Below are 27,878 nucleotides of genomic sequence, written 5' to 3'. Positions count from 1 at the left end.
ACTGGCTTAAGCCTCAGTCAGACAATGCTGCAATCTCTCTGGCTCACAGCATTAGCAAGGGTTAAGTAGGCTTAATGCAATTGCTCTTGTCAGCCCCTCTGACTGCTTGTAGCCAGCACAGAGAAAGATCAAATTATTCCAACAGTTGTAGAGATAACCTGAAACAAGAGATTAATCTACCACTCACATTTCTGTCAGTGGGGCTTTTGCCTCCCTCTGGAATATACTGATTTGACAGCAAACCCAGCCTTACCTCTGGTGATGCTGTGGGATGCCAAAACTCTGCAACTGAATACAGGTGAAACATAATAAACCCCAAATGTGCACAGGTATCATTGACAGACAAAACCTAAGATCTATGGTTTAACTATTCCTGCAAGAAAAGAGATTTAACCCAGCAATGTGAATAGCTATGAAATATGAAGGAAAAATCCAGAAGATACAGGTGACAACCAAACTCTCAGGACAGAGATGGAGCACATGACTATGAGAAGCTCCTGCATCTGTTACAGACACCCTGCTTCCAGGTTTGATGGCTACATAAAGCACAGAGTACCTGCCCCTGGGTGTCCATGAACAGGCTCTGTGGGCACACCTGTGCATGAACCAGCCCTCCACTTCCCCAGATTAATGCTGCTTACTCCTCAGAAGGCAGGCTGGGCCAGTCTCCCACACACTTGTATTATCTGCTCAAAGAACAGCTGCTCACAGACACTGAAGCACTGGGTTTCAGACTCAAGGTCAGTTACCCCCCACCATAAAAAGAAAGGCTTAAAGGGAAGACTTCAATCGTAGAACAAAGACTGTGGAGGTATTTGTTAGCTGCTTCTGGCACTTGTTTCTTCAGTTTGCACTGTTTTTGATAAAGCTGGTATCTGAGCACTACTGATAATCTATCCAGCACACACCCCTGACTGAGAGCTGCACTCCTGGTGAAATTGGCTCTAGCAAAAGATTGCAAAGCCCTGTGAATATCCCTGCCATCTACTTGCTGAATGATGTTTACTTGGAGCCCCAGATACACCATGGCAATTTGGGCTTAAAACACCTCTGTGCATAAGCTTCAAACACAATGAGATAGGATAATTTCTCACATATGCATACACTAGCAATGTTCTTGGGAATCCCTATACTTCAGTGCAACTTCATTGAGCTTTGGTGCTTTTGGAAGATTTTTTTTTTCAGATGGAGACAGTTCCATCTCTGCAGAGAACTTTCTTCAAGGAGTCACCCGGAAAAATGTGCCAGGGAAGAGAACACCTGATAACATCCCCATTAGAACTGGCCTTCAGTGAGTAATACTTTATTCTACTCAAGTTATCCATGTAAACGGATAATTGAAACCAGCACAAAACAAAATGTAAAGAGTACTACCTACCCACATTAACCAAAGGAAAAAAAAAATTGTGAAGAAATAAAGAGGAGGGTTTAATCTGTTTACACTAGTACTAGGTCAGAATGACCTTTTCCTTATACCACTGCCTTTCTCCCAGGGATAAAACAGCATGGCTCCATTTTATGGACTTTATGCTCCAGGCTGTGCCCATCAGAGAGCACACAAAGAAAGGGCAGCATGGGGCAGACAGATATCTGGGGTGAGGAATACTTACTGCCCAGAACCAGGCTCCCCCAGGAATCCCACAGGAGCCTGGACAATTCCCCACCAGGCTCATTTTCAGGCCCTTATCAGAGATACTCACAGAAATCAAGTAACACCCCACTTCTTTGGGAACACTGACAATTCCTCTCAGAAGGTACAGGCAGGGAAACTGGAGAACCAATTCCCACTACCAGAACCCAATGCTGTATCCTGTAGCATTCACATTTTCTGAAAAATCCCTTCGCCCAGGATTTTTCTCCTGGGAAGCTGAGAAGCCTCAGAAAAAAAAGAAAAATTCTTATCTCATTTGTTTCTCCTGTGTTGTGCTCACATGTAGAATGTGTTTGGAGATTGTTTATCCAACAGGTGATTGTTTCATTAATTTCATTCTGCTGTGAGTTGTTTTCACTCATTGGCCAATTGGGGCCAAGCTGTGCTGGGACTCTGGAGAAAGAGTCACAAGTTTTCATTATTATCTTTTTAGCCTTCTGTAAGTACCCTTTCTGTATTTTTTAGTATAGCATAATAATAAATAAAATAAAATATAAATTTTTAAATAAATTAAAATAAAAAATAAGTAAAATAAACCAATAAAAATTTATTTATTAAACCAATTTTAAATAAAATAAAAATAAAATTAAAAATTTAAAAATAAAAAATTTAAGAATATAAAAATATAATAAAAAATACATTTCTTTTTTTTAAAAATTAAAATAAAAATAAACCGAAAATTAAAAAATAAAAAATTAATATCATATCATATCATATAAACCTTCTAAAAACATAAAGTCAAATTCATCATTCCTTCCTTCGTCAAGACACCCTGCAAATACAATAGTATCCTTCCCTCCCTGTGATTCCCAAGCACCACTGTGTGTATGGGCACATGACACATTGACTCAGCCTGTTCATCCAGCAAAGAATGAGCCTAAAAAACAATGAGTTGTTTCCTTCCAGGCCAGCACTGAGCCAGCTCGTCACATAATCAGGCCTGTGCTGGAACTAGTGCCAGTCCAGAGCTGTGAGGCTCAGCTGCCAATTTGTGCCATTCCAGGTGTCCCTGCTGAGTGTAAGTAGAGAGGATCTGGAACTGGGCCTGAGAAAGGAACAAAGCTCTCCCACCTTCTTTCGAAACAACCCAGTCAAGGCATGAATCACCCCCAGGAAGTACTTGTAATGCCAACCATACCTATCACCCAGCACCCCAGCAGAAAGGCATGCAAGGCTTCCAGTTAAGATAAGACAACAACAATGAACTACTTAGGGGTGCCTGTCACCTTTCTCTCCCTCAACACACCACAGTCCCTGAAGCAGCTTCCTGAAGGCAGTATTGTTGGCTTTACTTGAGTACTTTTATTTCACCTATTTTGTCCTGCGTTGAATCCTGCACCCTGCTGCACAGATTTCTACTGACAACGCTGGATGTGCTGAGTTGAGAGCTCACACAACAGCTTTGGGTCATGCATCCCAGCTACCTGCACTACAGCCCACGAAAGGTGCCATGCAAATCGTGCTCTTCAGGAAAAAAAACAAAAAACAACAAGTTGACATTTGAAAAGATACTTATGAGAAAACCATTCAGTGTCAGCATCTAATATGTAAGCCTCTAAACTTCAGCATGTAAGACTTCCCATTGAGGTTTTTTCCATTTTTTTTTAAGATTAGGAGGGCCATAAGTCTTTTAGGTCTGTCTGGCCTGACCTCCTGTAGAGCACAGACAAACAACATGTTTGCTCAAGAAAAAAGAAATGGCAACACATCAAAAACTGTTGTCATCTTATTGCAGGGGTTCCATGCTGTTGTCTCCTTATCACAAAAGTTTCACACCTTCTTGGTGTTTCTGGTGGGCAGCTCCTCAGAGCACTGACTCTTCTCACAAAGGAGCCAAGAGACTCCAGCTCCCTTCTCAACCACCCACCCCACTCTTTTATAGCATTCTTCTTCTTCTCATTGCTTACAGCTGTGGCCTGTTAAAGTCAGGCCTGTTCCCAGTCTTGGATATTTGGCCCAGCTGCAACTCCTTAGGGGTAAGATTACTTTCTACACTATCTTTATTTTCTTATATTCTATCCCCCCACAAAAAAAACCCTGAGGAATGGTCCATCTTTTATCAGCAAGCAATAAAACTTGAGCTGGTGTGAAGTCATCTCTGAAATTTACCCCCTGTTTTGTGATGTATGTCCACAGAATAAAAAAGGCAACAGAGCTGAAAAAGCACCTCAGATGTTAGATGCAACTTCTTGTAACAGACAGACAAAGCAGCAGCCTGATGTCCTGTATTCATTCATGGAAGCTGAATTCAATATTGAAGTTCAACAACTTCAAAGTCACTGTTGCATTAAACAGCACCAAAATCTTTACACCTAGAAACAGTTATAACTTTTTGGAGAGCTCTCATTCCCATCCTGAACTGACATGCAGCCAGGGAACGACAAGATGTTCTTCAGAAATGGGGACAATTATCACAGAATCATAGACTGGTTTGGGTTGGAAGAGACCTGAAAGATCATCTTGTTCCCACTCCCCTGCCATGAGCAGGCACACTTCCCACCAGAGCATGCTGCTCAAAGTCCCATCCAAGCCTGGCCTTGAGCACTTCCAGGATCCACAACTTCTCTGGGCAACCTGTGCCAGGGCCTACTCACCCTCACAGTGAACAATTTTGAGTTTTGACAAGTTTGAGAATTTTAGGTTGTCCTATATGGAGTCAGGAGTTGGACTTGATGATCCTCACAGATCCCTTGCAGCTCAGGGAATTCTGTGATATTTGAACTGTAAATATCTTACCTCCCCTAGCACCTGTAGAACATCTGTAGGATTTGCTCCACACCAGAGTCTGCCAAATGTTCAGGCAACTTCCAGAAGGGGTGCAGATAGCTTTTCTTTTTTCCATATTCCCAGGAAAGAAGCAACTGAGAGGAAGTGGCTTCAGAAATCTTGGTTTTCCTTTTCTAAGAAATAACATTTATAATTACCTAGCCCTCCAGAAGCCTCTCCAGTCAGAGATAGTTACTTTAATAGATACTTCCCATCTCTTCTGGAAAAAAAAAAGGAGGGAGGACAGAGCACTGGAAGACATCTCCTGACAGAGAGGAGTAAAGATGAGGGGTGTTCATCTCCAGCACCACTGCCTGGAAAGTTGGCATTTCTGCCCACCTACCCACTGACTGACAGCTGCCTTAGAAAATATTGGGAAGCTGGCAAAGCCCAAAAGCCATTTCCAGGCAGACTTTCCATCTGAACTCCCAGGGCACAGCAGAATATTTCCCACAAGGCAGCCACACCACCTCATGCTTGCTGTAATTCTCGTGTGTTACTAAACTACTCACACTGCAGATGATTGAGCAAGGCAGCAAGAGGCTGGAAGTCTGCCAACAGCCATTGAGAAACAGCCTGAAATGCATCTGAAAGGACGGGGGGGAAACTCAACCACACACCTCACAGTTCAGCTCTCTCAGTTCTGTTATGATATGGACCTGTGGCCTCCAGAATTATCTGGAGTTAGAAGCAGGATTTTACACCCAGTTTTATCACTGGATGTAGCCCAGTAATTCACAACACACAAATGCTTTAGGAGCCTCTCATCCATTTCATCTAGTAGCTGCAGCCATGAAGAAATACACAGCTTGTCCTGACTGAAAATTCCTTTTTTTATTAGATATCTTCCTTCAGTGCAAAATCTGCATACATCTTCAAAATTAGATCTTTATTCTTAAGAAGAAGAAAGCTGCTAGCCTTGCTATTCAGAGGATGACAAACCTCCAAAGCACAACCTCTGCAGGCAAAGTAAAAAGAAAACAAAGCCTGCCTTTAATAATCACAAAGCTTTACAAGAAACCTCCTACTATCACTGCAACAGAAAGCACATGCCAAATTCTGCAAGGGCAGGGAAGACAGGCAGGCAAGAAAGAAATACTGCTGTGGGTCCTAGGGAACTCTAAACACTTTTGCTCAGGGATATCTACATGGAAGAACAGGATTTCTCCTAATTCCTAATATCTCAAGGCCTTCCGTTAGAGAAGAAAAAATAAATCATATTTAGGGCCTATTTGTTGTATACCCACCTACATACTGCAAGAGAGCTTATCAGGTTCACTTCCCAAGGCAAAGCTGGTGTAAATCAGAGGAAAGGAAGCATTCAGTGAGGTGAATTTGCTCTAAGTTTATCTTCCATTGGGGCAATTTAATGACAGTGAAACAGTGTGGTGAAACTCAGCACAAGCAACAAATCAATGTGTTTCAGTCAGTAAATCTTAAGACAACATGTCAAAACCAAACTCAGGGCATCTCAGACTGGCAATGGCTGCACTTTGGCAGCATCAACTGCAACATAGTACAAGACTGAAAAGTTCTTTTGAATCAGGTTGCATGAAACCTCATACAAATTCCCAAGTCCAAAAAAATCTCTCTGCTATCTTGTTTCACTGGTCTGGTCATTTTACTACCAGGCAGTTGCCACCCCAAACCATCTGTCATTAGGAGATCTAGTCCATGAGCAGTTTGTTCAGGAGCTGCTTCTCCTCCCAAACACTGCAGGCTGTCCATGCACAAAACCGAAGTCACCAAGCATAGAACAGACTCCTTCCCTCTTTTATCTAATCCTAAACATCAAGGCTTAATCCTTACAAGTATTTCTATCATAGCTGAAAAATGGGAAATCTCACGGTAATACAAAACCTGAAAATAGTAAAGGAAGAAAATCAGCAAGTGCAAAACATGGCTGGCTTTCACGCAGCCTCTCCTGTCCTTAACACAATCTAGATGTTGTAAAATATAGTAAAAACTTAAAAACTGTGATAACCAGGGAAATAATAAGCAAATGGCATAGGCTTGAGTTTCTACAATGCTGACAGTTGTCACACAATTATACAAGTAATGACACAGTTGCAAAAGGTCTTCTAGTCCAATAGGATAGGAGATGTTCTCCATTTTTGTCCCCTCTCCCTAGACCTGCACCAGAGACACAGACAACACCAACCTGCAAACTTGTTTACTTTATATGGATTTATTGCTTTTCTAAAAGGTTGAGCACCTCTGTCCCAGGAGAAAGGGGGATGATCAACAAGAGGCAGAGCCCAGGTATAATGCAGGTATAATCTCCAGGACAAGCATGGTGGTGGAGACAGGTATTCTGTACAGACATGTGCTCTTCAAACACTCTCAATCAGCTCCCCTTCACCAGGCACCATTCAGAAGCAGCAACTGTCCCTTGCAATCCCAAGAGCATCCTACAGATTGCACACGGAGCTGGCACTCCAAAAAGAGCACAGAGGTACAGGGAGAAGCAGGAAGGACTAACAGTCACAGCACCACAGCTCAAATCCATAGGCCTTTTGCAGGGCATGCATTTCCAAAGTATCACCCTTGACATATCACCCTTGACAAGGGTGATAACTTCTCACTGAGGTCCAGTTTTTGTCTTTCAGGTGGGCGGTAGGGAGGGTGTGCATGTGCCCATGCATTTCAGTTACATGCCCAAAGAGCAATAGATGCTCTACAGAACATGTAACACTTCATTTGTAGTGATATTTCCTACTGCAAAAATAAGGGAAGAAGAAGTTGTTCAAAAGTCTTCTTTGAGGCAGCCTGAGATACCTCGCTCAGGCCCAGAAAGAAGCTAGTTATTTTCCCTTCAACGGCTTCATTTCCCATAGCCAACAAGTAAGAACCAGGACACTCAAAAGATACATCTAGAAATCCTCACACTGTCACCAATCAATCTCTTTTCTTTCTTTAATCTCTTCTAGTCTCTTTTATTATCTTCTCTGTTTTTTTCTCTTCCTTCCTTCTTTCTAGGAGATTCCTTTTTTCAGCATTTGTTGTTCTACCTGCTGCTTCTGAAGAAGTTCCCCCATGTTGCTGTTTGCCCTTAGACAGAGAAACTGTATCACACATGAATTCACCTGCATTGTCAACAACTCAGGGATCCTTCTAGAGAGCCACCAGCAACAAATGGTTATTCTGGATAACAGGAACTGAATTCTGAAACTTCAGCTGTTTTATTTATACAATCAAATGTATAATTAGTGCTGGCAAAACACCATGTAACTCTACACTTCCTCTTCATAATCTCCTTTGGAGTGCTGTGATGTCACAAGGAAGACGTTCTGTAACCCGGATAGCTGAGGCTGTAACCACCTCTGGGACAGATTTACACTGAACACTGCTAACTTCAATGGAAAGTTTGTCTGGCCTGAAAACACACCTACTCTAGAGGCAGAGACCAGGGAGCTTCTCTCACACAAATTTTGCCTGGATTTTAAACCTTGATCTATTTAATTTTGCCTTCTTCCCAAAGAGAGTTCCAATATCATGCACATCTCAAAGTCAGGTCTCCTTGAAAAGTCACTTACTCTCATAGTATTGGAAAAAAATTAGGCTGTAATTAAGCAGAGTTATTAATCTTTGGTGACTTGGGACCTGAAACCTATTCATATTCATGTCAACAGGAGTGTTTGTTGCTACAGTCAGGACTGCATACAAGATAAGTGCCTCATCATTTCTCAGAAAAGAAAATAATCTTCTGGTGGTCAGTACCTATTCTGCCTTCTGCTCACAGCTGTGTTTAGCTCAGATGTTGACCACTTCTGCCAGTCCACCACCCACCATTTTGCATTTTTGCATCTCATCCAAAGAAAACCATTTCCCTTGTCACAGGCACAAGCTGCCACAGTCTACAGCCTGGTTTCTTCCCTAATCTCATATCTCTGCCAACTACCCAAAGGAGATATAACCATGGCTGCAATGGCAGAAGTGGTCTTTGGAAAATGCTTTTCAAGATTCCTCTTCCCAAGAGCACACAATCAGCATCTGCTAAAAGCTTCAAACTTCCCCCAAAAGACACTTAGATCTACAAAGGTAGTCTTTCCTTACCTAAGCAGATAGACAGGACTCAAATGTTGGGGCCAACTGTTCTCATGCTCTTTCAACAAACTCCAAGTGCTCAGTGTGGAGCCTCATACCAGTTTCTTCAGGCCAAGACAAGGGAAGGTTCAATGATTTTCTTTACAGACACCACATCCCTGCCTGCAAGGGTATGAAACCAAGATTTCTCTGTTCTAAGTGGGATCCAACAGTGTCAGGATTAAAGTATTGCTGTAACTGGATTGCTTCCTGTAGTCACAAACAATAATCAGGTTAAGAGATTTCCTTTCCCTCCTCTTGGCTAGGCTGTGAGTAGGCAGAAGTTACAAGGCAAGTGGGTGGCTGTTAAACTGTTCCTACTCCAATTGTTCGAGAGGGGTGTTTAGGGTTGTTAATTTTGCCTCCTACTCATTGATTTAAAGGCACATTTACCTATGCAGGGAGCAAGTGCACCTTGCTGCACAAACCATGAATGAAGTAGACTCCTTGAAACCAATCTCTCAACTCTGCATCCTTTCACACCACAAACCCACACAGATGCATCACTGGAGAGAACACAGCTGAAATGGCTTAGCCTGAAAATGCACTGTTCTCTCCCACCCCCTTTCCTGCACTCATATCAGCTTTTTCCAGGCTGCCTTCTCTCCTCCTTTCCCCCTCCTGATTCTCAATACCATCCCACTAGAAAAAGACAGCAAACCCTGAGGATGGTTGAGTTACCTCCACAGCACACCCAGCCAGCAAATAGGGGATTAGAAGACAGCCAAGTTCTCCACCACAGGGGACCTAACAGGACCTCCAAGCTTCCTTAACCACAGATTTCAATGAAATATGGTTCTTTGAGGCAGTTGCCCTTGACAAGACAGCACAAAACTGGGCAAATAGATCAGAAGTTGAGAGAGCTGGACAGACATTGTGTAATCTCCTAGCAGATTCCGGTGTGAGACTACAACTCATTGGCTGTGTTGTTCACAATACACAAATATTTGGGAAGGAGTGACAAAAAATAAAAAGGAAAATTAACTGAGGACAAACCACGCCAAGCAACTGTTGCCCCACTGTGTGAACAGGAGACTTGCAGTGACATAACTACATTTCCTGGGCCCTACTACAGCAAGACTTTATTGCTCTTAGAGTGATGCAATTTAGGGTTAAGATCTGGATTCAGGCAGAGACATAAGATTTAATCTGTCACTGCCACTTTTTAACTGCTGGATGAATCGCTTCACCTCTGCTTCCCGCTGCTTAAACCCATGTTTATCCAAAGCACAGGGGAGTAAAACCCCCCCAAAACAAGCAACATTTCACTGCAGCACATCATGTAGCATCTACACAACAGGATGTGAGACTCTGCCATAGCCTCCTGGCATGTCCTGTCACACAAGCTGAATTCCAGATAATAAGGACGCTGTCAAGAAGCATCTCCTGAGGATGCATTAGGATCTGCCCAAACAGCCTGAACCCTGGCCCAGCATGCACAGCATTCTACCCAGTCATGCAGCCATCAGCCTCTCTCACGTTCCACTGCAAGCTATGCAGATACTGCCTCGACCAAGAGCAATACCTTTCCTCAGCACAAAGAGCCCTTAAATTCTCAGCAGAAAGTCCAAATAATTTCTACACACTGCTCCCCAAATCTCAGTCTCGATTCCACCAGCTCCCAGGGGATTCCCATCTGGCAGACTGGGCAGCAAAACAAACTCTGCTAGTGCTCTCACTGTCAGGTGTTTTTTCTCCACAGTCACCCTATCACACGCAAGAAAAAGGCAACACTGTAGCATGGAAACAGCTGTGAACAAAGTAGGGAGAACAGGAACGTGAGTCATAGCTGTGGCTCCAGGGAGGGACAAGGCTACCTCAACTAGAAGAGTAAGCAACTTCAGAATCTGAATCTAAGCCTCACTTCCATCTCCAAACCACAAGGTCATCTTTCTGCTTCATTTTCAAACAATATTTTCAAACTTTTACTTGTTCAACAAAGAGCAGGTGACCAAATTCATTGCTGATGCGTAACAGCCTCCCCAGGAACCTTAAAAAGAGCTTACTAGCCAATCCACAGGGCAGTGGTAACATGCTGAACTTCTAAAATTATCTTTTCTAGGCAATAAAAGGGGTACACTAGGTGGGACACACCCCATCTTTACCTGGTCACTGCTTTACTTAAAATCACTGTGTTAAAACTTCCAGTTGTTCACTGGGGGTCTACCTGTCTCAGGACAGACAAGAAACAGTGGAAGTCTGCAGCAGCACACTGATCTTCCCTCATTTTAGCCATGCTGAAATTAGGCATCAGCAATAGTATGGCCAATGTCATGGAGCTTTCTTCGCAAGTGTAACAGATTTTGAAATTTTCTGTCTCCATATGCAGCAGAATTGCTGCACCAGCTGTCCCCAGATCCAAGGCTGCTTTAACAAAAGATGCTGCAGCGCCAGTTTAGTGGAGAGCAGCAGTCAATGGCACGGCAAGGTGCAAATGCACCACACCTGCTCCGAGCCTCCACAGCCAGAGCAGCCTGTCAGGTCCCTGTTGCTAAACAGCTCGCTCACAGTCTCCAGGCTAAAATAAAATGTGTTAATGAAGTAACCACCACAAAGCGGTGATTACAAAAACATCACTCGCAGCCTTTTCTGCAGAAAGGAAAGCAGGAGTGCTTAAGACATGGTGACAAGTACCTTTGAACCAAGTGAGAAAGTGCTAATGGGGATGCAGAACAGACCACACTCTCACACTCATCACCTGGCAGAGTTTACAGGGATACACCTCCAAGACTGCTGTGCCAATGCAGCCAAGCTGGGAAAAGTGGTGAAATGAGGTCAGGGTTAGGTCACTGATGCACACCAACTCCTTCCATTATCCAGAGTGTCCTGGTAAAGATCTACACACACGCTGGCAAAAAAGCAACCACGTGCCACACAGCAGCCTCCCTAAAGTGTAGTTAACAGTTTTCCTACTAATGCTTAATGTAGAGTTGACATTTCATTACGGCTTGCTACTCCTGAAGTAGCACGGACACAAGGCTGTCATCCCTTCCACTTCCTCTGCTTTTATCTCGATCTGGCAAGCACCTTAGATCTGAATCCCTGCAGGCTCAGGAACATTGTACCGTGTTAAGTTACACATGGGACAACAGCACAGGCACGAGAGAGACTGAAGCAATACAAGCCCATGAAGGAGTGTCAAATCAGCATGGACATCCATTTTTGAGGCTTCTTCCAAAAATTAAGAAAAAAAAAAAATTACATCTTAAAAAAGTTTAATTGCAAAGAGTTGCACAGTTAAGATTCTTCACCCAAAAGAGTGATTTTTACCAAAGCTGGCACATTTGTTCTTAGGCTTTTCATCAACAAAAGCTCTTAATAACCAGTGCCTGTACAATGCAGTTTTCTGCTCAGATCCTTGTGGGTGGAGCAGGAGCCTGAAACAAGGCTGACTTCTCCATACTTTCATAAATCAGTAGAGCAACAGATAAAATCACCTCCAAATCATATTAACATTTCAGCAACACAGAGATGAGATGAACACAGTGTAAATGCAGAGCAATGGGAATGTTGTCCTTTTGTCTGACTGGAAATTAAGGAACATAAGAGGCAGGGGAAGAAAAGCTTGAAATGTCAAGGGACTTGACAAACATCAAGGAGAAATTTAATAAATTATTCATACACACAGGAGGTGAAATCCAAACAGGACATTCAGATTCTGCTTTTGACAAAGGAGCACACAGGAAAGGAAAGGAATACCTGGAACAAGCAGCCTTGAGTACAAGGTATGACAGAACTGAAAAAAATGTTGACTTATGGGACTTATTTCAGGGATGCACATACAAGAAAGTTCAGAAAGTCTAAAAGAAGGAAAAAGCTGATATTCATTAACAGTGAAGAAATGTAAAAGCCATTAAAAAACAACCCAAGCAGATCAAGAACATAGTTCAGCTGAAAAATACAAGCCATACAAGAACAAGATGTAGTTGTTACAGCTTCACAAGGAATAGTCTTTAAATTATGCGAAAAAAATCAAACTACTTTGAGAAGGGAAAAATTAAAACTTGGATTGAAAGATTGCTCAATTACAGGTATGCAAGTAAAGCCAGAAGCAAGGAAAAAATAATGAGAACAGTGTCAAAAGTATCACAGGCACAGGCAGGGCTTTTGAGGGAAAGGAACAATGAGAAAAAAGTGAACATATTGATAAGGCAGAAAAGAGACTAGAAGAAGACAGCTGAAGGAACATGGAGGGAAATCCTAAATACACAGGAGCTCTTCTAAAAGTATATAAACAATGTAAATCTAAATGATACTTAGCTAAATAATATGGATTCAGAGACACTACTTGAATTGTTACTGAAAATGAAACAGCAGAAGAATCAATGAGAGGCTTTGCATGAACAGGATCTTCTCTCCTGGTAAAGAAAGCTATTAAAGAACATGAAAAGTGTAGCAGAACCCTTTACCAGGGAGTTACTCTTATTCTAACCCTGCTACCATTGCAACAGTCGAACACCTAATTGTTAACAGTTTTCAGTTTTGGAAAATGGAACTAAAGACATGAGTTCTGCTGTCATCCTGAACTGCCTATACTGATAAGAATTTATTTATCACATTATGCAGAAAAACAGCAAATACACACATAAAAATACATAGCTGGGTGTGGAACCTGGACATTTTTTGTCCAGGAAATGGTCCCACATGCACAGGTTTTGGATCTCATGCTACTTAAAATATGCTCGCACTGAAGAATAAGAAACGTGATAAGAAATGGAAGTTTTAAAGTCAGCATGAGTAGGTAAATAAGGAAAACACAGAACAAACATAGAACAGGAGCTCTAATTTACAAACAGAACCCCTCACTGAGTTAGACCACAATACACAAAAACAGGGCATGAGAGATGGCAGTGGGCAGCATTATAAAGGAGAGGGCATTGCAACAGGCCAGCAGAAAATGTCAGCATAATTTTGGGCTGTGTGCACTGAGGCTGAATCACGCTGCAGAGCAGGGAGTGGTCTCTGTAACCACAGTTGCAATGTGTTCAGGCACCTGAAATATTGCATCTCTCCCCCAGCACGCTGCCATGAGCATACTGAAGTATCCAATCAAAGCCTAAGAGACTTCTAGCTACAAGAGCAGTATCACTTGAGCTGTCTGCTTCCCCAGAGGCAGAGACAAGTTCCTGCTGCCACATCCCACACAGAGGAATAAGACACTCTCACTTCTTGTTTCCCAAAACAGCATTCACCAGCTTTGATGCAGTTAAAAAAAAAACCCAAAACAAACCAAAACAGAAGCACAGCTTCCCCATCAGCTGGGATGCTGAAAGCTTGGACAAGATATCACCACAAGGTATTTGGAAAATAGCTGTGGCCATATGCTCACCTGGCATGCTATAAAATGCAGTATGTTTTTTTACCTCTGGCTCTCTTTTGGAAACAACTTCTAAAGCTGCCAGGAGACGCAGCTTTCAATCTAGAATCGTTCCATGTTCAAACAAGTACACAAAAGCATCAGCACAGACTTAACCACAGAACGGATCCCTAAGGGAACCCTGTAAGCTGCTGGTGCTCAGCAATTCCTTCTTTTGACAAAATACAGCTCTGGGGATTGTGATCCCAGACAAGGGTGGACTGTACACAAACATCATGGCTGCTAAAGATCAGCCACAAGTGACTGAGGACGCCAGAGGAAGCAGAACGTGCACTCGTGGTATCCTAGCACAGTAAGAACACAGCAACATTTTTGATAAGCCATCAGAGACCTGTTGCAACACAGCCTGGCTAATGAATGAAACACTGGAAAACAAGGCAAGGATGCAGCATGACAGGTCCTTCAAATAAAATTAAACCTTCAGGGAAATCACTATTAACATTTTGCAAGGAGCACACCCCCCATCAATCATAGTAGGAGGGCACACTTGTCCCAAGTTCTGCTCAATTATTGTATGCTCAGAAGGAAAACACTGCCAGAGAAGAAATCCCAAATGTGTTCCACTGCCACAGAGAGCTACAGATAGTGGACAACATATGAGACATATTATCCTGCAGGCTTGTAGCCAAGCCCATGATATTAAGAATAATAAGCAATCTGATGGCTGTTTAGAACATTTTGTTTTCTATATAGGACTGCAAGGAAATCATAATTCAAACAGGGCATATCACCAGTTATAAGAGACTGTTTCCCTACAAGAAACAGTGGCCTCTTCCAAGCACTCTGGGTCTGAAGCTATATCCGTTTGTCAAGGAATCATAGCGTCTTCTGAAGGAACAATCTGGAATCATTTAACATTCCCAGAGGTGCAACTCTGTAGTTTATCGAAACAGAACAGATTTGCTGAGGTTGGAAGTTTACCATGAAAATGTCTGATTTACCCAGGAAACCACTCAAGAACATCTCAGGCAGATAAATACATATTATTCCAGCTGGAATAAGCATTTCTTAAAGGAACACCCAGTTCAGAGGCCCTTCATTGCCACAAAACTTTTAGGGGGTATAGAAAAGACAGGCAATGCTCTGTGCTGAGAGTAAACAGACCCCTGAGCCCACAGCAGCCCCTTCATGTAGCTGTGCCAGAGGAGAGCATGTTCCTTCACTTCACACCACACGGCAGGAACTGTCACTGAAAGGATTCCTGGACCTCAGGCAATGGAAAGCATGCAACCACACCTGCACAAATAAAGTGTTAACCTACTCTCCATCAGTTGTCAGGTAATGGACACTGGCTGCCCAAACAGGAAAACTGGGTTGCAGAGACAAGAGCATTCACCTCATGGAACTTCAGAGGATCACCCTAGCTGGCACTTTTGGGATACTTCCAGTTGTACTTGCAACAACTTCCCTCATTCCAAGAAGACATTCATTAGGCTGTAACTCTCCAAAACAAAAGCTTGCAATTTATAATGATAGAGAATTCAGAGCACCTGCTGGAATATAATATCCTGAAGGTACACATACACAGTTCACAAAGTGAGCCCAGAACATGCATTTCCATCAATCAATGCTTTTCTAACAACCCAACACAGGAGACACTGTGTTCGAGCACACTGTGTGGGTGGCAGCAAGACTTGGAATGTTTCCCCATGCATTGTACTGAGATACAAGGCATTGTGGATGAAATGCAGTGCATTTGAATCCTTGCAGTGCCATTCACAGTACATAATCTGCACAGGTAGAATCTGCCTTTGCAGCTTGACCTCAGCAATACTGACGCAGCAACCAAAACACAACTTGTACCTCTCACCTCTAACTAGAAATACGATTACTTATCACTGAAACAACATCCACATAACACTGAACACAGTAGCTGTGTCATGGAAAAAGTGAACACAATCACACAATCTTATCTTGTTTCCTAATTAAGAACTCACATTTATGGACGCTCAGATGTTAAAAGAAAAAAATAAAAAGAGCAGTCCTATTAAAAGAGGTGGAAAATACCACTACGTGGAAATAACAAGGCCTCAAGCATGTTTGCACAAAGTCCTTTGACACATTTTTTCCCAACGTGCTGCCTGACCAACACACAAAACAATGAGAACACAGTAAGACATTACCTGGATGCAGACGGACATTTTACCTTGGCAATGCTCTAGTTCACTTCTGGCCGTCTCTACGCAGTGAAAATCTGCTACTACCCCTAAGGAGGCCTATACGCAAGGCATCTCAATAAAGACACTCCCACCTCAGAACACTGCTATAAAAACTTCTACTAAGATAACTATGAGTAGAAGTTAAGGCTGTTTAATGGACTATTTTAGCCAAAGCATGCTTCACATCCTGCATTGTGAATTAAGCAGGTTTGCTTTCCTTCTAAGGCACTGTGATGGGAAGCCAATCATTTTGAGCCAATGGGTAGCCCCACTGACGATGCAAATAGCATTTTGTATAGTTTCCAGGTGATTACTTCCTTCTGCTTTTCTGCATAATAGCCCACTGGCCATAAAATTCAGCTCTGCCTCCCCTGGTAGCCACTTAACCAAAGGCAGCTGGGTCTAGGCTAGTCAGTCAGTTCATAGGAAGGTCATCAAGAGGTCAGAGATCTCTCTCAACTTGGCCCTGAAAAGAGAAAGACCCCAGCAGGAGGGATGATACCTCCATCCACAGAGCAAGGCAATTTCCAAAAATAAATGTGGACTTTGTTCAGTGGCACATGCCCGATTCAGCCAGAAAAAAACTTCCATTACAGGCAACAGCTGAGCTTAGAAAGCCAAGATCCTCCTGCAAGGCATCAAAAGTCCTACAGTCATACTACTGAACCATTCCATGCACTGGGGCTTATACTTCCCACTGCCCATTTTTATTGGCCCAGACTCTCTCTTGATAGCTTGGCCTGGACAAACTGTCCTGCATTAACAGCTGAGCACAAAGCAACCCCACAAAAGTTGATGCAGCCCAGTCCCACTTCTGCAGCAGCCAGAGCTGCACCTGCAGAAAATTAAACATCTAAGAAGGAGCACAGGGACAGCCAAAACTTGCAATAGAGACTCCAGAAAAAGAAATCATCTTCTATAGCATTAAAACCAGTGCAAAGTTCTTCTTTCTCTAGATATGCATAAGTATGAAAAAATGCAGACTACATATGCATAAGAGACAGAGAAGCCCAAGGACATTATTGCCCATGGATGAAAATTATTTTGCCACCACTACCACTCCCAAAGCACAGTGAGACTAGAGACCACCTGTGCTGGGCACTGGGACAGTACAGCAGAGCTCCTGCCTTGAAGAACACTTCAAGGCTACACCATACACCAGCAGATCAGTAGAGAAAGAACACAGGCAAGCAGTAAGGAAGCACAGTGCACAGATACACCATTAACAGCTCAGATTTGGGGCTTGAGCTCCCTTCAGCTTCAGTGACCTGAAAACACTTGCCTGACACGTGCCTATGTGTGACCTGCTCACTCAGGAAAGCTTGGGCTAACTGAAGACTGGAAAACACAGAAGCACCAGTCCCACACTGGTCACTGTGGACTGTGGCCATTGGCAGGACTTCTCCAGACCTGCTGACTCTACAGACATGACAGCACATCATGTTAGAGCCATGGCCTCTGAAGGAAGAATCAGCTTCCATTAGCTTCTTCCCATCTTAGCAGATGCTGTGTTTGAAGATATTCCAGAGGTGATATTTCAGATGAATTTCACAGAAATTCCCTGCAAGCAGCTGTGTCAGATGGCTGCCCCCTGGGCTGTCAGCACACAAAGAAGCTCAAGCATTAGAACAAGCATCTACACAATGCTAATGGAAACTGTCCTTGTGAGAAGACACAGGATTCACTGGGCCAAAAACCAGTTCTATAAACAACTTTCAGACTGATTACACATCACTTCTCACCCGCTGGCATCCTGCCACCTATGTAACCCACTACTACACTCTTCTACGCTCAGACTCACTATTCTCAGTCATTCTGTCTGTGGTTTGCCCAAAACAGTTCTCCTCTCCCTAGCTCCTGGAGCACTTCCATTTGTGAAACCTATGTACATGCACATCCTTCACCCTCACTAAGCTCTGTGTTTTGCATATGCAAATTTTTTCTACAGGAAGTCAACCTGATAATTCTGTCCTGCTCTCCAAATTCCAGCTTGGGAGTAAGCTGCCCACAAATGAACAACACCTCAAGTCACTTTAAAGCTATGAAATGATCACTTGCTTCCTGCTCCACAAAACAGCCTCAGCATGTGTCATCAAAAGGTGCACAGGCTTTTAGCAGACACATGTTGCAAACTCCTTCACATCTGCTGCCTGCTGAGCCCAGCACTCCCTTGGGCACCACAATCACAGAGGCTTTCTCTAGTAGCTTGGAGTATTTTGGAACGTTTCTACTCCAGCCCATCTGGCCACACAGTCACTGAGTTTCCCCGTACACACATATTCATCTAGCAAAGCCCTTTCACAAAGGCCGGTATCCTACTGCCCTACAGGAACGTTTTTTCCCTCCCCCGCTCTTGAATTTTACACCTCTAATTTTTGTGAAACACTTGAATACATCATTGCAGACAACATACCACAGCCCAGAGACACAAGCAACCAGGGTGACTTCCTGAATCTGCCCTGTAACTCTCATGAGAAGATCTGATCAGAGTCTGGTAAGATGAGTGAGCCAAAGGACACCCACCCACCTCGTTAACACATCAGGCACCTTCTGGCTCCAAGACAGGTGTTCATAAGTACATCCAGCCATACAGACAGTGATGACATCCACACTACTCAGCTTGTCTCTCAGCTATGCCAGAGATACAACTCTGAGTTCAGCAGACAGCACAGAGAATCTTTCCTGCTGCTCCCTAAGGTCTGGAGCGCAGATGACACAGGCCCACGGATGCCTGGCGGCCACTGCCTGGCTTCACGGAAGCGGCTGTAGGGCCATCACCGTTCACTTCGGGGGCAAAGAGGCAGCTTTCCCAAGCACGGCACATGATGATACACCCCCTTCTGAGACCCACGGCCATCGCGGCACACACTCGCCAGGGGCTGCAACATGGAGGCAACGCAGCCGCGCTCTAGCGCTGTGCCCCCTGCCCCGCCGCCCCCGGGGTCGCTCTCGCTGGAAGCACAGCGGGGGCCCGGCGCCGGGGCTCGCTGCGCATCAGCCCCTGCCTGGGGCCCGGCCTCCCCGCCACCGAGGAGCGCGGCCCGGCGGGGCAGGGATGCTGCGGGGGCCGCCTCCTCCTCCTCCGCGGCCCCGCTCGTGTCCGGGCTCCGTATAGCCCCGGCGGCGGGGCGGCTCACCTGGGGACGCAGCTCGGGGCCGACCGATCGATCTCCCACGTGGCGAAGAGGTTCATGGGCACTGGCACCGGCACCGGGCTGGCCATCGCGGTCGCTGTCGCCGCCGCCCCGCCGGCCGCCGCCGGAGGCCCCGCGGCGGGGCCCGGGCTCAGCGCGCTGCTCGCCGCCGCCGTCGCCATCGCCGCCATCCCGCCGCCGCCGCCGTTGGCGCTGGGGGGCGGCGCGAGCCCCTCGCCTCAGCGACGGCCTCCACCCCGGCGCGCGCGCGCGCGCGCGCCCGCTCCCTCGCGGCCCGTGACCAATCAGAGCTCGGCTGGAGCGCGGGCACGAGCCAACCGGAGCCGGGAGAAAGGGCGAGGACCGCGACTGATGGCAAACAGCCAATCGGAGCCGAGCGAGAGGAGAGGCCGGGGCGGCCGCTGCCCAATCGGAGAGGCCGGCGGGGCGGGGCCAGCCAATGGGAGCGGCGCCGCTGCCCCGGCTTGGCGGCGGTAGGAGGGCGCGGCGTCGCTCCCTTTAAAGCGCATCGGTCGCCGCCCGCGGGAGCGCGCCCAGGGGCGCGGTCGGGCGCACGTCTCGCGGCTGGGGCTGGTCCTGGTCCGTTTGTCCGTCCGTCCCCGCGCTTGGGCAGTGGCGGAGAAACCCCCTGCACGAGCCGCTGTGGCGGCGACAACGACGTCCGCGGGAACGCCCGCGGCGCTGACGAGCCGTGGAGCGCCGCGGGGAGAGGGTGCCCGCAGGGGTGAACAGCAGGGCCGGCCAGCGGAGGGGCCTGAGGAGGAACAGAGCAGCTGGACCCGGGGGCACGGCGGGTTGAAGCCAAAAGGAAGCGGAGACCTCTGACTGACTCTTTCCTCGAAACACTTAGGAACTCCGAGCACGCAACAGGGAGGAAAGCAGAAATCCTCTTCGGTCCCACTGAACGTCTCCAGGGAAATGCAGCAAAAGGAGGAACCTCCTCAGCCAGAAACTGCAAGTGGTGGCTGTCGTGGTCAAAAGCCTTTTGTGACCTGGAGACCATGCCCAGAGCTTCAACAGCTCAGAAGGCATCGCAGATCATAAAGCATGTGCGGGGCAGAGCATCCCTAGGGAAAGAGCTGAGGGCAAGCCTGTGACACTGCAGCTGGACAAGTGCACTCTGTTCTGGTAGAAAGCATAAAAGTTCCCCTCGTGGACCTTGCCTCCAGCAGAAGTATCTGTCTGAAATGGCTCTGCCTCTTGAAAAACTCAAATAATCATAATAGGGTGGTACTGGTTGAGGGCTCCTGAAAGGAAGCAGAGATGGTCCAACAGCTGCATTGAAAACTATGTGAAAGAAATGGCCAAGTCAATAGTGGTCAAACAAAGAAAAGCCAGCAGCTTCTGCAGGGACCTGTGCTTCTCAATGCAATTAGCAGTGACAGTTTTCCATGGATGCAGTGTTAATGCCAGGCAGATTGTAAAATGTGGCTCATGCCAGTGGAGGAATTAAACTCAGAAAAATGGCAGCAGCAAAATCTTGCAAAGCAGCCTAAAACATCCATGGTTTCTACTGTCAATCTTGAGTACTGTGTTTTCAAAACATTACCAGTAAACATTTCAGGGGCACTTTCCTGAATACTGATGTATAATTTGTAGTCTGTCCCTTGCACCTTTTTGTTTTACTTGCATGTGTCAGGTGTATGTTTGCCCTGCTGTTGAGGTTCAGGTTGGTCAGTAACATGCTGGTAAATCACATCAGATTCCAGTTTGACTAGATGGACAATCTGAACCATCATCAAACTTTTACTTCTTGTTCCCTTCCCACCTTCCCAGCCCATTCCTGCACGTAATAAATGGCATGGATCACAGCAGAGTTGCCCAGACCTACTGACTGGCTCACAAAACAGCTTGTTTGCTGCTTTAATGCATTTGCTTTCCTTTAGGTGGGTCGTTAATGCACAAGAGGATCTTTGCTTCCACCCTTGACAGCCTTGGTTCTCTAAGAACATTTTCTAGGGGATCTTAGCAGAGGCCTTTGTGTAAGACCAGATGGACCAAGGATGAGCTGCATTTTCATAGCATTCTGCCAATTAATGTGGAAACCTTGGCACTGCAGCCAGAGAGAGTCACACAATGGTCATGGCCTTTTTTGCAGCATTTTCATCCATCACTGCTTGTCCTCAGCTGGATATCACCACTGCCTTTCCCAAAAAGCAGCTGCCTGCTCCAGACGAGGTTGCTAGATCTAGGGTCTTGATTTACCCTGAGAAAAGCCATTGCAGTCCCTCCCCATCTGTTTGCTTTCATCTATTTGCTTTCTAGTCTGAGTCACCGTTCCTGGCTATCTGTGGGTACTTTAACAGCATTGAGTGCTCCAGGTTTTCAGCTCCAGGAGACCAGAGGCACCTCCCTGCTGAGCCCAGGGCAGCCTGCTGAGGTGACTGCCTTCCAGGCACTTCCCAAGGGCTGGCAGTCCTGCTGCTCCCCCTTTCCCCCACCTTCCTGAAGGATGCCCATCACTTCCAGCCACCTCTGCTCTGCCCTGGGGCTGTGTCATGGTTTACAATCTGTGATGCTTTCTCAGAGCTGTTGGAGCTCAGCGCACGGTCCCCAGGTCATAAATGGTCTTTACCTGTTGTGGCCACCACTTGCAATTTCTGGTTGATGATGTTTCTCTTTTTTGCTGTGTTTCCCCTGGAAGGATGTTCAGTGGGACTGAGGTGCATTTCTCTGCCTCTTTCCCTCCAGCCAGTTCCGTTCAAGTACTTCTTGCAGCTCACTTGGGGTTTTTTTGGCCTTCTGGCTTTTTTAGATGAATTTATACATTTGTTCTCAGGCTGTTTCAGTGTGCTTTATTTATTTGGGGACTTTTCTGCACAGCCCACTCTTCTTTTTTTTTTTTCCTGTCTTCATGTTATATGACTTTGTGCCTACAGCATGACCTACCCACAGCTGTGCTCTTCCACACATGGTGGCTTTTCCCACTCTTTGGGGTCAAAATTATCCTGTATTTTTCACTGCAGGTCCCAAAGCCTGGTTATCTTCCAACTTAAACAGAGGCTGGTAGAGTTGCCATCACACTCAGCTGCTTTCCCAGCTCCTCTTATGCTGAGACCTTTCTGTGTGCCAGCCACCTGCTGAGGTTTGCTTCCTTGTGGATATTATCCTTGAGGACATCAGAGAAATGCTCTTCAGCATCCAGGTAACCCATTTGAAATGTGCCTTCAGAAAAGCCTTTTACTTATTTTCTTTTATGTGTCACAGTTGAAGCTCTCAGCATGGTCCCCAGGCCACTGCCAGCCTTTCTCCATTACAGCCACTGCTTGCTGTTCCTTGCTGACAAACTTCCTCTGCTTCCCACAGCTCCCCTTTGAGGATGTCAGCACGACTGATGGATTTCCCCATCTCTCTCCCAACAGCCTTTGAGTGCATTGCTGTCACTGCAAAGGGACTTTTCAGTGCCAACAATGGCACGCAGGTTTCGTGGGCTAAGCTGAAGATGCTTCTCCACCAAGGTCTGGAGCTGGCAGCAGCCAGAGAGCAGCTGTGTGCCTGGGAGCCCTCGTGTACCCTCCCTGGTTCCCTTCCATTTTATCCATGATAGAGATGCATCCACACACCAGCTCTGGCGCCCTGGCTCTGGCATCGTGTTTTAGAGAAGCACACAAGTATCTGTTCTTGCTCTGGCTCCTTATTTTTATGTGCCTTGTTAAAGCAGCTCTTTACTGCTTCCCACGCAAATGTTGTCACCTCCCGTCCTAGTCTCCAGTGGAGACTCAGGGGTTTTATGATTCCAGCTCATGGATGAATCATCTTGTCTTTAGCCCCATTGCTTGGTAGGTTCCTCCAGCACTCCTCTCTCACCTCTGTCATGTGGATACCTCTGTGATGTCCCCCTCCCTGAGTGTTTCATGGACAGAGGCCCTTTGCTTCTCCCTGCATCCTGTGAGAAACTGCTGGGATAGTGAGAGCCAGTGCTTCTGTGTCCTGGAGGAAAGAAGGAGATTTTTGCAGTGTCAGCTTGCCCTCTTGTGCCTCACGCTGCTCTCCACTCGATTTGCAAGGTCTCCTTTCATTTTTGGAGGCAGGTTGCTTTGGCTGCTTTGTTTCCCTGCTCTTTCAGCCCTTCTGAGGATTGCTGTTTATTCCTGGGCTAGGAGAATGCTCCCACAGCCAAACTCCTTACCTTGTTGCACCTGTCTAGCCCAGAGCTCTGCTGCCTTCACACAGGACCTCTGCCTGCCTGCATCAACCAGTCCACACCCACTGTGGCACACGTGAGCTAAGCCTGGATGCTGGTCCAGTGTCTCCATTTGCCAAGGACTACACAGGTTAGATTTATATGTTCCTGGTGGAAGCTGAGATGCCCCAGGACATTAGATCCAACTGGGACCTACAGCTACTCTGTCAGCAGCTGGATGCAAGGAGGCTGCACTTCCCCTGGTACTGTCACTTGCTCTTAGGTCTATGCCTGGTTTTGCTCATAGCCTATCTCTAGGGATCTTGGAGCTTCCCTGTGTTCCAAAATACACGTATCTACAATGAGCATTTCAAAGTCAGAGAGGAAGTACACTGAAAAACCTTCCCTGTGTAGCTAAGACCTGAATCACTTAGAAGAAATTTTGGAGTTAAATGCAAAAAGCTGCTCAGGCTTTTTGCAGTTGCAGAGAGGTATGTCCATCATTTAATGGAAACCTTTTGCCTTCCCTGGCCTGCTTAATCTGCACACAAGTCCCTGGTGGTGCCAAGTACACCTGTACCAGAGCTGGGCGAGGCTTGGGCTCTCCAGGAGCCTGCAGACCGCCACACTGGCTATCAAGGTTCCCCTGCCTTCTCCCCCAGCAAGGAGCGGTCGCGGCCCCAGTCCCTCCTGGAGGGCAGGCATCCTTGTCAGGCCAGGCTTCCCACTGCTTCGCCCGGGGCCTCTGCTGGGCTGCGGCCCCGCGGGGTCCGGCTCTGCCGGGGGCAGGACGTGGGCTGGAGACGGGTGCGGATGCAGGCGGTGGCCCCGGGGCGGGAGCGGATGGGGACAGCCGGGCAGCGGCAGCGAGCCCGGCCCGGGAGAGCGGAGCCGGAGGAGCGGCGGGCGGTGCCGGGCCCGCGGCTGAGGCGGGGGCCGCCGCAGTCCCCGCCCGCCGCCCGCCGGGAGGGGCCGAGCGCCGCCGCCGCAGAACCGCCGCCGCCGCCGGGCCGCGCCGGGCGATGCCGCGCCGGGCCCGGGGCCGCCGCCGCCGCCCTGCGCCCCGGGGAGCCGCCCGAGGTAAGCGGGAGCCGGGGGGGCGGCAGGCCGGGCCCCCGCGGCCGGCGGGCAGCGCCTGCCCCCGGCAGGCCCGGCCGCTGTGGGCAGCGGGCTCGGGGCAGGCGGGGCCGGGGGCGCCCCGGCGCTCCCGGGGAACAGAGCTCGGCGGGGCGGCCCCGCTCTTGGGGGCCTGGGGCTGAGCCCCGCGCTGAGCCGGGGCCTGGGGTACCCGCAGCCCCCGCGGAGGCTCGGGCGGGCCGCGGGGTGCCAGGCGGGTGAGCCCCCGGCCGTGTGGCATGCTCCAGATGTGCCACATCCACGGGCTCCCCCATGCCCGCCGGCCTCTGCTACCTCCCTCCCCCTGAGAGGCACCTGTGTCTGACAGGTTCAGGCTTCGCTGCCTCCCGCAACGTGCCAGGATGCTGCTGGGCCCAGGGATGCACGACTGCGCCGGACGCCTGCTCCCTCAGCCAAAAAGCAGGAGTTCAGGTAGCTTGTGCCCAGCGCCCTGTGCCATCAGTGTCAGCACCAGGAGCAGCCGTGTGCAGGGGTGACCATTAACTGTGCGGCCTCCATCCTGCTCCCAGGTATTTGCTCCGTGGTCAAGTGCAACCTGCACGGTGCCCTCTGGATGAGCAGGATGGTGTCCCGGGCGTGCACAGCCCAGGCGTGGCAGAGGCGGGCTCTGCGTGGGCAGCCCTCGTGCAGCACTGTGCCACACAGTCATCAGCCCAGTTGCATCCTCCCTCCTTTCATCCGGGGGGCTGGCTCCCCTCCAGAGCAGCTGCCAAGTTCTTCTGCCTGGTGAGGCCCCAGCTCTGTCCTCCCTCTTTGCCTCTGAAGGCAGCTGCCTGCAGCTGTGCTTGGTCAGGGGGAGGGAGTCTGACAGCCCTGGTGCTGCACAAGGAACGCACGGTGCTTTTGGGGACAGTGCTTTGCTCTGCCTCAGCCCAGGAAAGCTGAGCATCCCACAGAAATTCAGGGCCTGTTGCAGAGCTCCTTGTGTCCTGAAGCTGTGGGCTTGTGCTGCTTTTCCTTGCTTTCGGTTCATGGTGTTGGGGCAGGGTGGGCACTGGCAAAGCTCTTGGGGGGTGTGAACCTGAAGGAAACTGAATATCCGGCCAATTTTTTCTCTCCCACCCCACAAGACAGCCAGGCTAAAAAAAACCAGGCTTCATCTTTTGCTGTGCATGAAAATAAAGAGACTAAAAAGAGCGGTCCTGGATCATAGCATTTAAGGACCTGCTTGGGTTAAACACATAAGTCTAGTCTCAGCTTGCCTTGTGGGGGGAAAATATCAGCAGTACCACTGGCTGGGAAATCCCGTGGACAATAAGGCATGTACCCTTCATGGTGGCAGAGGCTAGTCAGTGTGATGAGCTACCAGAAAAGCAGTGGGATCCCAAGTGCTTGAAGTGTCCCAAGTATCCAGCCTGCCCCACCATGTGCTTCCTAGGAGCTGGGTTTCAGCCAGCAAATGCCACCAGGATGGCCTGGTCGGTCGCAGGAGATCTTTGGCTAGAAATCTGCAGGTTTGGAACAAGCCAGGCATGTAGGATGGGAGAAATCTATGAATGGCTCCCTCCCTTCTTTCAGCCACCCACAGCTGTTGAGGAGAGGGTGGCAGAAGGGGGCCCAAGGGTGGGAATAGGAAATCTCAGCAACTTCCTGATGACCCTGCCTGTTCCTCTGTGCAGGATGGTTCCCCCACCACCTGTCAGCAAGCCCCATGTGTGCCTCTCCACAGTGCTCATCATGACCAGCCTCGTCCTCATGGATGCCTACCTGGTGGAGCAGAGCCAGGGCTCCAGGAAGCTGGGCATCTGTGTCATGGTGGCAGTGGGTGACATATGCTTCCTGCTGGTCCTCCGCTATGTGGCTATCTGGGTTGGGGCAGAGGTAAAGACAGCTAAGCGAGGATATGCCATGATCCTCTGGTTCCTCTACGTCTTCGTTCTGGAGATCAAAGTCTACTTTGTATACCAGAATTACAAAGCTGACCGGAAAAGCTTGGATCTCATCGCCCGCAAAGCGCTGACCTTGCTGCTCTCCATCTGCATCCCAGCTCTCTACGTGCTGTTGGTGGCCACAGAGCACATGGAGTATGTCAGAACATTCAAGAAGAAGGAGGATCTCCGCAACCGCCTTTTCTGGGTCATTGTGGACATGCTGGACGTGCTGGACATCCAGGCCAACCTGTGGGAGCCTCAGAAGAAAGGGCTGCCGCTCTGGGCTGAGGGCATCATGTTCTTCTACTGCTACATCCTGCTCCTGGTCCTGCCCTGCGTGTCCCTGTGCGAGATCAGCATGCAGGGCATCGGCATCGTGCCGCACCGCATGATGCTGTACCCCATGCTGAGCATGCTCACCGTCAACATCGCCACCATCTTCATCCGAGGCAGCAACATGGTCTTCTTCAGGGATGCCCGGGTCTCCAGCATCTTCATGGGCAAGAACATGCTGGCCATTGGGATGAAGGTCTGCATGTTCGTGCAGTACCAGCGGCACCAGCGCCACGCGCCCCCGGGGCCGGACCCGCAGCACAGCACCCCAGCCCAGCCGCCCGCGGGGCTGCGCAAGGCCCGGGACCAGCCTGCCTGCCCCGAGGAGCTGGCTCAGGACAACACGTGACGAGCCAGCAGGAGCTACAGCTGGGCATCCCCACGCCTGGCCGTACCTACAAACCTGGGGCCGGTTGCGGAGCTCCCTGCCTGGACAGAGGGCAACGACCCTGCTCCCTCCTTCTCTGGGTGAAACTGCTCAGGGCCCCGAGGGGCGCATGACGAGGGCCCCCACAGCAGCCTCTGCAAGGCTGCAGGGCAGTTTGGAAACTCAGCACCCACTGCAAGGCTGCAGGGCAGTTTGGAAACTCAGCACCCTCTGCAAGGCTGCAGGGCAGTTTGCAGCCTCAGCACCCCACCTGGTAAAACAGCGGAGCAGGGGACGAGGCCAGGGCCGCCTGCCATGAGTTGTGTCTGGGTGAGGCCAGGCAGCCCTACCCAGTGCCAGGCTCCCTACCAGTGCTCCCTGTGCAGCACTGCTCTCTGGCCAGCCAGGCTGCTGCACAGGGACAGAGGGGTCACCCACTTTTCTGTTGTGGTTGGCCCTGGCTCCAGTGTGCTCCTTGGCAGCAGCCTGCTCCCCACTGTGTGAGCAGAGGTCTCCATGCAGGGGTAGCAAGGCCTGGGCTTCCCCCTGTTGTCACCCCTCTCAGCCAGCTGCAGGCTTGGGGGGACCCAAAAAGGGGTGACTGTCCTTTTTTTGTATCTCCCTCTTTGCAATAAAAGACCTGAGCCCTGCAGCCTTTTCATGTCTGTGTCCCTGACAGCAGGCAGATGTCCCCCATTCTTCTGGGGGCCTCGTGTGACTGGGTGTCTGTTCAGCTGCAGTGTGGAAAGGCTCACTCAGTGACCACCTAGGGCTGGGGAGAGCATCTCAGGCCACTGGGTCTGGAGCCATTCCTCCTGGCCCACAGGTCCTGTGAGTGTCTGGTGGGCTCTGA

At 48.4% G+C, this 27,878-nt stretch overlaps 2 protein-coding genes across 5 annotated transcripts in view; one reads left to right on the top strand and one right to left on the bottom strand.

Moving 5' to 3' along the window:
* The window catches only part of LOC311151437 (phosphofurin acidic cluster sorting protein 1-like), a gene marked incomplete at its 5' end in the record, with an annotated part of 54,981 nt that extends 35,617 nt beyond the window's left edge, over nucleotides 1-19,364 (bottom strand). For both annotated transcript variants that reach the window (XM_084201893.1, XM_084201894.1), the window contains one exon: nucleotides 19,177-19,364. In XM_084201893.1, coding sequence (XP_084058019.1) covers nucleotides 19,177-19,364 — 188 coding nt within the window. The remainder of the gene's footprint in view (nucleotides 1-19,176) is intronic.
* Nucleotides 19,365-24,303: 4,939 nt separating this feature from the next.
* Nucleotides 24,304-27,642, top strand: LOC311152123 (transmembrane protein 121-like). 3 transcript variants are annotated; one of them, XM_084202965.1, is made up of 3 exons: nucleotides 24,304-24,397; nucleotides 24,762-24,963; nucleotides 26,074-27,642. In XM_084202965.1, exon 3 carries the CDS (start codon nucleotides 26,075-26,077, stop codon nucleotides 27,005-27,007), a length of 933 nt encoding a protein of 310 aa, XP_084059091.1. In that variant the 5' UTR covers nucleotides 24,304-24,397; nucleotides 24,762-24,963; nucleotide 26,074; the 3' UTR covers nucleotides 27,008-27,642. The 3 variants fall into 3 exon arrangements, with proteins under 3 accessions (XP_084059091.1, XP_084059090.1, XP_084059092.1); XM_084202964.1 differs by having other exon boundaries at nucleotides 24,310-24,397; nucleotides 24,762-24,865; XM_084202966.1 differs by lacking the exon at nucleotides 24,762-24,963 and having other exon boundaries at nucleotides 24,323-24,397.
* The last annotated feature ends 236 nt before the right edge of the window (nucleotides 27,643-27,878 follow it).

Source organism: Fringilla coelebs, assembly GCF_963513975.1.
Source record: "Fringilla coelebs genome assembly, chromosome: 3".
Taxonomy (NCBI): Eukaryota; Metazoa; Chordata; class Aves; order Passeriformes; family Fringillidae; genus Fringilla; species Fringilla coelebs.
This window is presented reverse-complemented; position numbering and strand designations above follow the sequence as displayed.